The 11,204-nt window shown below is 34.1% G+C and overlaps 1 protein-coding gene across 2 annotated transcripts in view; it reads right to left on the bottom strand.

Annotated features, from left to right (window-relative positions):
* Positions 1–204: 204 nt before the first annotated feature.
* Positions 205–11,204, bottom strand: part of URI1 (URI1 prefoldin like chaperone) — a 75,332-nt gene continuing 64,332 nt past the window's right edge. For both annotated transcript variants that reach the window (XM_061387859.1, XM_061387858.1), the window contains exons 7-11: positions 10,370–10,544; positions 8,505–8,838; positions 6,355–6,497; positions 5,314–5,560; positions 205–1,965 (exon numbers count right to left, since the gene is read on the bottom strand). In XM_061387859.1, the coding sequence (XP_061243843.1) occupies positions 1,783–1,965; positions 5,314–5,560; positions 6,355–6,497; positions 8,505–8,838; positions 10,370–10,544 (1,082 nt within the window). In that variant the 3' untranslated portion in view covers positions 205–1,782. The remainder of the gene's footprint in view (positions 1,966–5,313; positions 5,561–6,354; positions 6,498–8,504; positions 8,839–10,369; positions 10,545–11,204) is intronic.

The raw sequence follows: 11,204 nt of genomic DNA, 5'->3' as shown, positions 1-11,204 counted from the left end.
ACATAAAAAACAAAGGTATATGGTTAAGTTACAACTTGAAATTCTGTTTTAAGACTGCAGCTATGAAATGGGGCAACACTACTTCATTCAGTCTTCAGCAGAAAATCTAACACTTCTTTGTTTCTACTACCATTTTGTCCCATGATGGAAAACATCTACTTGCAAGAAGAAATACAAACTACATAAACAACAACAGGCTCAAGATGAAGTTGAAGAACATGAAAAATTATTTAATGACAGTAATCTTGAAATTACATGTCTGTAAAGAACACCACAGTAATCCCACAATGAAGTCTGTTTCTGGGGAAAATCAGAGAAAGGCTCACCTGACAAGCAGTTGGAACTGTGGGCTCTTTTGTGTGCATGGGATTATACTTTTGGTTATTTTGTTTTTTGTGGGGGATGGGCTGAGAGAAAAAGTTTTCAACTAAATATATATAGTTGATCAAAATTTACTAAAGAAAAAAATCTACATTTTTAGGCAATCTTTTAAAATCAGCCCTCTGTTCTCAATTATCCATTAACTTGTGGGGATTCAGGCTCATCCCCTTATTACTAAGATACATATTCATAAAATTTTTACAGTTTGTGCTGCTCTAGTTACAAATAGCTTCTACTTTTCTAGGACATAATTTCACTTTGTTTAAGCAAGAATTCATTAAAGAAGCTATAAATAACCTTTAAATATTTAGCCATGAATAGAGGGTGGACTGGCATTGATGGTTATTTTAGTACTAATGCAGAATGCTTTTTAAAAGCTACATTTTAGCATGCATCAAGCTAATGATTAACACTTGCAAGTGTAATTTTCAATGTTCGAATAAATTTCTCTTTATTTTAAGGTGTTCTGCTAAAAGTAAATATGTTATTCAATTATTTACTAGTAGGAAAGTAGCCTTAAAGAATGAAAATGTTCAGAAGATTAAAACATAAAATTTCTTATTTACGAAAATTTACTTATGTATTTCTATCATCTAGACAACCTTTCCTTCTCTCCCAAAATAAACTGCTGCTTAACACTGCACACACTCGGGGAGAACCGCCTGAGGAGCCGTAAGCATTCACGGACCCACTGTATGGGGCACGCAGCATACATATGAAAGACATTTCCATACTGAATTCTGAGTCATAAAGTTCACAACATTTTAGAGACCAAGTTTCATAAAATTTTTACTTAAAAAAAAAATGTTTTACAAAACACCGTTCTTTCAATCAAAGAAACTTTCTGTTGGGTACATGGAGCTTTCTACCGTAGAGATTATAGAATAACAGTAAAACAGGGACAGATTTTTTAAATAGCCACCTAGCCGCAAAACCTACAAGAAGTAGATTTTTTTTTAAAGTGCCTTTAAAAAGGTAAAGCAAGTAATATAATTGTTGAATCTATTTGAAATTTTAAAAGTTTCTTTAAAATGATCCATATGGTGTGCACAATATCGCAGCTGGAACAAAACTGCCAGTATTTAGTTTCAAACACAAAAACAACACATACGAACAGCATTCTTTGAAAAATAATTCAAAATGCTGCCACCGTATGACATGACAAACCTAACAGTGAGTGCTGACGGTATTCAGAGAATTAACAAAACAAGCTGAATATTAAAGTATTTAAATATTTACTTTGATTTCTTTTTAATACCACTGATAAGAGTAAGAGAACTTGCTGCCAAATTTATTCAGGATGCCTTATTTCAAATTACATGTAACATACTTTGCTATACATTTTCTAAACAATTGCAAAACTACGTTTTAGGATGTAAACTCCCATTTCCTAGGCAGGCCCTAGTTTTTCTGCTGCAATCTAGCAGCTTTGAACTTTGAAACCCTCTTTGTAGTTCCTTCTGATACTTCTGACAGAACTTCTTTTCGTTCTGGAATGGTGGGTAGCACAGGATGAGCCATGGCTGGGTGTGGTGTTAAGGAGGGTGACAAAAACTCTTTTTCTATTACAGTTCCAGAAAAAGCCTAGAAGACAAAAAAATCAGATTATGATAACAAAACACAAATAAGATGCCCACAAAATCTTTATCCTGCATTGCAGTGCCAATCAGACATTTCTTTTCATAAGATTTTCTGATACACAAAACTACAACATCAAAATACAAATTGCTCATAGAAATCAAGTACCATTAAAAAGTATCTTAATTACACCACCAATACAAATAGATGTTTAATAGTACACATGTAAGAAAACAAAATGTAAAAACATGTGCATATGGGATTTTAAAAAAATGGGTAAATAAAAGGTCCTCAACTTTCATACATTCATTCCATTTACATCCAGACCATGCTGTGAAAAATAATGTATTAAAATTAAAAATTCTATTAGAGTGTCAAACATCAACTGATAAATGAGCTATCCTATGGTGGCCATCCTGCCTGCAAGCCTACAGCCCAGTTTCAGTAGCAGTGACATCTCTTAGGTGGTGTCCATTTATGCAATTATTTGATTATTTTATTGCATCTTGCCTCAATTTTATTTAAGGTCAGTGGAAACAAAATTAAAAGTGCTGGTGCTAGTGGAAATAATTGTCTATCTCGAATTTTAATGCAATAAATTCAGTAACAGAAATCAAGGCACCACAAAAATTATTCTTTAATTTCAACCCCCTATTTGCTGGACATTTTTTCTTTTTGTCTACTGTAGTGTGTATATAATGTGTACAAAATGTATGTATAAATGTATATACTGTGTATAAAACGATGGAAATAAAACCAAAGATAGGTCTTTTCTGTATCTTTTTAAGGAGAGATCCATCAAAATCAAGTTGTTATGATTTTTTTTTAAAGATTTCTAGTATTTGGAATCTCCTTACTTTCATCTTCTAAAAACTCATTATGTACAAACTTAAATTTGACACGCATTTGACATGCAAACTGTCAAATATATTTTACTTTCCTTTGTCTACCAAGTGAACAAATCAGTTAAGACAATGTATCACTTGAGTAGTCTAAAAAGCCAATCTGGTCCAACTTGCCCCACCAAAGGAGAACCAAGAATGCCCTGACCCTCCCACACTTTACTGTGAGACCCTGCGTGGAGTCCAGCTTTTTAAAGGGAATTCAAAGTCTACTTTTCTAAAAACTCTATTTTATCATGATGAGTACAGAGCCTTCTTATTATACAAAAAAAGCTCTTGAAAAAGAATATTTTAACATTTAAAGATAAGGAAAAATATCTTTCAAAGTACTTGCCATAATCATGAACTATTTATTTTGATGTTAAAAAATTCATAACAGCTAGATGCTAACTGTAACAGTTCAATACAAAATGCAAAGCTATTAAATAGGATGAAATGAAAATAAACTCTAGACTTGAGTTCTAACTATATCATGATACATTAACTCCTTACTAAAACCTAATTTTCAGATACTTAAAAACAGCAAAAGTCTATCACTTGTTTTTCTAACAGTATGGAAGACTATTAAATAAGATAGTCTCCAGGTCAAATGAGATAATTATTTCGGGAGTAGGGAAGGAGAATATTCTAATCATACAAACTGTACCTAAATACTAATGATCTCTCCATTGCCAATTACTATTTACTACAACTAGTACCACCTAGGGACATGAAGCACAAGCAACAGTTTTACGTATATTTGCTGCTGCTGCTAAGTCGCTTCAGTCGTGTCCGACTCTGTGTGACCCCATAGACGGCAGCCCACCAGGCTCCCCCATCCCTGGGATTCTCCAGGCAGGAACACTGGAGCAGGTTGCCATTTCCTTCTCTGATGCGTGAAAGTGAAGTCGCTCAGTCGTGTCCGACTCTTAGAGACCCCATGGACTGCAGCCTACCAGGCTCCTCCATCCATGGGATTTTCCAGGCAAGAGTACTGGAGTTGGGGTGCCATTACCTTCTCCGTACGTATGTTTACTCATATACAAAGATAAATATTTTAATATGTATTTGACATATACTCAAATGGGTACATAAGTTTGATAAGGGCCTGAGTTCCCCAGTCTTCCCAAATACTGTTTAAATTAAAATCTGAAATACCCACTAAACACAAGAATAAAAAATATCAAGTGTGGGTATAATGGAAATGATAACACTCTTATTTTGGTATCTCCCAGTATCACTCTTTTCCCCATACACAAAACTGTGTGTAACGTGGTAGGTAACACTGTTACATGTGCACTCATTTTTCTGAGGAGAGGATCTACAGCTCTCACTAGCCTGTAAAATGGTTCTATAACTTCCAAGAGTTAAAAATTTCACTGGCACACGCCAAAATATAGAAGAACTATAGATAATTATCTGTCATACGTTACTTATTTTCTCCTTTAACTCTACCAAAGCATTTAAAAGAGAAAAGTATTATCTGCTGGGCCTCCCCAGTGCCTCAGTGGTAAAGAATCCACCTGCCATGCAAGAGACGCAGGTTCGTCCCCTGGGTCGGGAAGATCTGCTAGAGGAGGAAATGGCAACCCACTCCAGTTTTCTTGCCAGTAAAATCCCATGGACAGAGCAGCCTGGCGGGCTACAGTCTATGGGGTCCCAAAGAGTCAGACACCACTGAGGGACTGAGTGTGCACACAGCCATGCACATCATCTGCTACTTGAACTATTTTAATTTTATAACATTGGCTATAAGTCTGGTCTAGTGGAATTTATTTTTTAAAGGCTGCTAAATTATTTTCTAGCCATGAGACTTCTCTAGTGGTGCAGTGGTTAAGACTCCATGCTTCCAATGCAGGGGACATGGGTTGGATCCCTGGTTGGAGAACTAAGATCCCACAAGCCACACAGCGTGGTCAAAAACAATTTTCTAACCAAAAATGAAATATATATCCTAATTAAGATACATTAATTATATATATATAATATATATATACATTAATTAATATATACAAAATATATATCCTAATTAAGATACATGGACTGTAGCCCACCAGGCTCCTCTGCCCATGAGATTCTCCAGGCAAGAACACTGGAGCTGCTAAGGACTTTTATAAATTATTAATTACCAAAAAAAGTACAAGCCTATGATTAATTAGGCTCTATGACTTCTGAGACTAAATACATGTATGAAACAAAGAAACTACAAAATAAACAATGTCATTACCCTGTCAATTAATGTCATTAAATAACTATTCAAAATAAAATAATTTAAAGACAATAAGATTAATGATTCATAAACCATACCTGGAAGATACAGCAGCTACAATTTTTTAAGTCTTTTCAACTCCCAAAATAACTATGTAAAATGGGGAAAACTTGAAATTGCATATCCCTTTGAAACGGAGCTACCAATACCTTTTTAACTCTCAAAGATACTATATGAAATAATGAATTAAAGACATACACAAACCTCAGGTGTTACTGATAAAGGCAAAAGTTTCTTTTGATGATTTTCTTGTTCCTCTTCCAAAATGCTCTCACTAGCATCACTACAAGTGGCCTCTTCACAGCTAATGCTTCTCAACACTCCCCGTCTATCATCAAAATCAGCAGCACTGCTCTCACTGGTATCACTGCAAACACTGTTCTCTCTACTTCGAGACTTCAGGATTGACTTACGAGGGACGTATTCTCCATTCACGACATCAACAAAGACTCTATAATATAAAAATTATATATGTTCTTTAGTTAACATAAAACAGGATAAATTTATAATGATTTTTTAAAAAGTCTTTTCTAGAAATCAATTTAAAACATTTTATTCAAACATATCCAAAATTTTCACCATCACAATAATTTTGTGGCCTCAAGTGACATCTTTACATTATCAATATTTTTAAAAGTATAATTTTTTGACCCAATAAAATACAGCAGTCTATTTATAAGTATGTTCTGGGTGACAACAGCTTGATTGTTTTGTCCAAAACGTACATATATTTTCGAAGTCATTTAGCAATTTTCACTATTTCACAAATAAGGGTCATGAAAATAGTAGATATTTTCAAATGACAGCTTTCTCAGCAAACATTACAACAAAAAATTGAAAGAGCATACATAGACTCTGTGAAAAGGTAGACCACACGGCTAACCAAGCACTGCCAAAGTGGCGGCAGCACAGCGCTGCCCCAGCACACCAGAAACACAAACTGTCATCTCTAAAGTTAACATACAACAATTTTTTACCAGATTGGGAATGTTTTAAAAGCACTAGTAAAGAGGGGGAAATGCAAAAAAAAAACGAGCAATGTTCTACTTGCTTTGAACTGGGAAGCTGTGTTGGGGCTCAGCAGCGCTTGTGACAGCCTTTAAAACACAAAGCTAATTCTATCAAAATACTTCACTTTCCAGTCAGAGACTTCTGTGTTACGAGCAACCTTTTCCTGTAAATACTCAGTTGCAAAAAGAGAGAAAGGAAGAGCAGACTGCTCTGCTGTCTATGAATACCACTCACCTGTAAATATCAGCAGGAGTCCTGATCATAGGCAGCTCTTGGGGAGAATGACCACTGCCAGAACTGTTCTTTCGCTTACGCTTGGCTTCTTCTTTTTTTTCACTGAATTTTAAGGTGGTATTTTTTCCAGTATTTATACGGACCTAAAAATTTCACAGCAAAAAAATCACTATCATTTTGACAAATTAAGGCCAAAACTAAAACAAATAAACTCTACAATTAAAGAAGTAATAGTAATAGAGGCAGTTTACATATTTTGACACTGAAATAATGTGCATTATCAGTTAAGACCTAAAAGTCCTTACTTTATCATACTTCTATGCGTTACTTCTTGAATCCGGGGTCCCCAACCCCTGGGCCACGGACTGGTATCAGTCTGTGGCCTGCTAGGAACTGGGCTGCACAGTAGGAGATAAGCAGCAGGCGAGCAAGCGAAGCTTCATCTGTATTTATAGCTGCTCCCCACCGCTCACATTACTTCCTGAGCTCAGCTTCCTGTCGTATCAGCCGCAGCATAATAAACGTAATGCACTTAAATCATCCCCAAATCATTCCCTCCCATCCTGCCCCATCCATGGAAAAACTGTCTTCCCTGAAACCAGTCCCTGGTGCCAAAAAAGGTTGGGGACTAGTTTTAAATGACCAATTCTAGTCATCAGCAACTATTATTATACAAAAAGCAAAATACATACAAACTAAATGCTAGATTATTACAAGCTTTCACATCACCCATTACTTTGATATAAGTTTTTGGCTTAAATTATGCATTTCAAAACAAAGAGCACAATTAACTAAAATAAATATTCAGTAAGAATATAAAATTTAAATCATAAAAACAATATGAGATAATGCTTAGCTATTTAAAATTTTTAAATACCTCTAATTTTTTAAAATTTAAGGATCAAAAAAATAAAATCAAAGCTATTCAGGATTAACACATTATTCTTCTATCCCTACTCGGCATTTATAGCATCTTTCCATATTAATGACTCTTCTTCCCCACAACATTCCTGCAAATATTATTTATTCTTCCTGCTTTATCTAAATGAAAACCAACTTAAAGGTTGAAAAGAAAATCACAAAACAAAATTTTTTTTCTGGTAATAGGTCAATTTTTTCCAAAGAATTCATAAGATGCTCTTTTAGTCTGAAGTACAAGAATATATATTTTAAAAAACCATGTAATTATTTCACTTCACATTAGAGTAGCAAACACTTAAAAGGGCCTAAGAAATAGTAAATATGTTTTAAATATGTTTCATTAAATAATCATCACAGGCACTTAAGACTGATAACCACAGACCGGTAACTTTGATAAAGGCAATCCCTACAAGGGTACCTTATAGCTAAAAAGAAGAAAAAGAAAAAAGCAAAGCACTAAATTAAGACAAAAGAGTCCCTGTTTTATTACTAACTCACTCTATAGTCTTCTATGCCTTAAGTTTCCTTGAGAAAGACAAATTGGAAAGATGAAATTCCCAGTGGCTCCTTAAAGCAGTATTATGAGGCCAAGAGAGCAAGGGAATGAGTTTAAGGTCCTTCCTTCACTAAGATCCAACGTGCTTTGATCTGGGATTTAAAAACTGGGGATTCTACAATAAGTAAAGAGGGAACAAAAAGTCTTTTGATACTAAGAAAAGCTGTATTAGAAGCTCTCGCTCTAGTAACCCCAGCTCTAAAACACCAAAACTCTATAAAGTCCTGAATACCCAGAGATGCTTATATTTACTTTGTGAGAAATGGAACTAATTTTTATTTCCTGATAAATTTTTCCTTTTTGCTCATCATGCTCCTATTCATCATATGCTCACACAGAAATAACCTGATACAATTAAAAATTTAACTAATGCCAGTTACTTTCATCATAAATGTACACAAATACTCATCTGATCTCCTTCCCGACCACCAAATTTCAAATTGTATTGTGGCTTCAAGAGAACACACCAATACCAGCTAACTATCTAAACTTTTTCTTTTTCTTTTTCTTTTTCAGATAAAACTAGTCATAACAAGAGGCAAAAGATGGTTTTCTTATTTGGCACCATCAACAATATTAATCCCTGTTAATGCTGTTCTTTTAAAGAGAATTGTAGATGATCATTAATATTCAAATCATATGAAAAAATTAGTAAAGTTAAAAGTATACAAACCCTCTTAGGTTCGACAGTGTGAGAAAAATATATTGTTGGTATAGAATTATCTTCAACCCCTAAGGTATCATGGTCATTTTCACTATCACCACCATCATCATTATTATCATCATCATCTTCATTACTGTGGTAAGAACTTGAACCATTCACTGAATAGTTCAATGGACTATTCACTTGACCATTGAAGAGTTCTGAATTTGTAAGACTGTTATAACAATTGCTGAGGGCGAGAGAGTCTGTTACTTGATGCATCATATTCACATTTATGTTCTGATCTTCCTTTTCCTCTTCAGAGGACACATCTTCTCCATTTGCAATCACAGTATCAGGCTTACTATTAATAGTAAAGAAAAAGAAAACAAGGTCAAACAAACACATTAGAATATTTTTCAGTTAATTTCAATAGGTAAAAAATAAGGTTTTGCATAGAATATTTTTAAACTAGATTTCTAGGTTAATAAAAATGTTTTTAAATGAATGAAAAAATGGTTTCTATGCTAATTCTATACTGTAGCTATTCAAACATAAGTAGAATATGTTCTTATCTTTGCAAGGAAGATATTGGCCATATAAAATAAAATATAATAAAAATAGTACAATCATAAATTAGCACAAAATTCACAGAGATTATCATCTCTATTTGAAGACCAGAAATTACAGCCACAGAATTGTAACATATTCTAATTTTCTATTTTCATAATCAAAATATTTTATAAGCATGTATTGTTATAATTTTTAAAATAAGACTTCTACATATGTATATGATTTATACACATATATACACATTTCCCATGCTTCATTCTACCAAGAATTTGAGGACCTTATAAAAATAACAAAACCAAAAAAATAAAAATAAAAATAACAAAACCAGAAATGCAACAGAATGGAAACAACATCATGCTGAAGTTGAAGAATCGCAATGAAGAAAATCACAAGATTCAAAACAGATTTACAAAAACGAAACAGTATCAGTTAATTAAAAAGACCTAAGTATAGGTGAAATAGTAGTGAAAAAAATATTCTGTGTCTTATTTTTCACAGTAACTCTGCATATCATTTAAGTAAAATAATATAGCAACTTCTATAGGAACACCTTTCACTGAGCACTCTGACAATTCTGAGCGCTAATATGTATTTCAAACGGCAACTGGGTCAAGGTTTTCATACTTATAACTACTTGACCAGATTACAAATTTTGTTGTTGTTTAGTTGCTAAGTCATGTCAGACTCTTTTGCAACTTCATGGACCATAGCCCACCAGGTTCCTCTGTCCCTGGGATTCTCCAAGGAAGAATACTGGAGCGAGTTGCCACTTCCTTCTCTAGGGGATCTTCTCAACCCAGGGATCAAACCCACATCTCCTGCTTTGCAGGCAGATTCTTTACCACTGAGCGACTAGGGAAGCCCAGATTACAAACTACTTGCTCAATAAGCAAAAAAGTTTGCAAAGGAAAGCAAGGATAAACACGTTATAGCCACAAACTTAAACTGAATGCATATTTTTCTTTTTAACACGTCATTTAAACATACTACATTATCTTGACTACAGTAAAAAAATAACTCATTTAAAATGTAATATATAAAGTATCCATAATTACAAATATCTGGTATATCTTAATTTATTATACAAAATATGGCTGAAATCTTAAAATAAGAAACAGGTATATTAAGTATTTCTGTTACACACATATGTATGGGGCATGTGTATGAACACACTGATCTAAAGGAAAATATTCTAGAGAATTAATATTTGCCTTAGAGTGGTAGGGTTACTGATATTTTAGGATAAAGTGCTTTTCTGTATTTTATTCAAGGGGCACATATTTTATAAGGAAATGTGTGTAAGGAAATTTTTCATTAGGTACCTATCAATATCAATTTCACCCAGCAATTCTTCTTGTCTCTCTAGTTCTTCAAGTCGATCCCATAGTTCCTTATCAGCAAGCAGATCCTTGGATTTTAGATCATTTGCAAATTCTGCTTCAAAAATATCTGAAGTTTTTGGTTTGGAGTGAGGTTTATGAGCAATTCGGTGTTTTGCTGTTAAAAAAAAAAAAAGGACATGGCCATTAACAGCCAATTTTTAAAAGGCACAAACCTAGACATAATGGACTTTCTTCTGAGGTGAGGAGGATGTTGAGAAAGAGCAAGACATGATTTTTAAGCCAAACAGTGGAGTTCCAAGGATGTATGACTCTTAGAATCCTGTTTAGTTCAAGGACCGAGCAGTGCCAGCATCCCTGGAGAACACTTCACAAGTGCAGACTCTCAGGGCCTCCCCAGACCTGCTGAATCAGAATCTGTATTTTAACCATAGCCCCAGAGAATTCACATGCACATTAAAGACTATAAAAAGCTGCCTGAGAGCTTCAAAAATGCATAAGCAGAAATGGTCACAATGCACTCTAGTTATAACGCAAAAATTCAACATAAGTAATACCCATCTTCCATCCTTACTCAAGAGAATTTAGTTACTAAAGTAACACATAAAAGCCTTGTCACAGGATACTTTCAACTCTAAGGCACTGCCAGACAGGAATACCCTAGGAGAAATCTATGGAGCCTAATCCTTGGAAAATTCTACTATAATTTTATATATGAGTATTTCTAGCTTTTAAATTGCTTCATCTTATTTATAATCCTCATGTGAGGCAGGAGATGGATAAAATCAAAACTCACATCTACCTGCTTTTCATTTGA

Source organism: Bos javanicus, chromosome 18, assembly GCF_032452875.1.
Source record: "Bos javanicus breed banteng chromosome 18, ARS-OSU_banteng_1.0, whole genome shotgun sequence".
In the NCBI taxonomy this organism is placed as follows: Eukaryota; Metazoa; Chordata; class Mammalia; order Artiodactyla; family Bovidae; genus Bos; species Bos javanicus.
The sequence above is the reverse complement of the archived record's forward strand: the minus strand, read 5'-3'. Positions and strand labels throughout refer to the sequence as shown.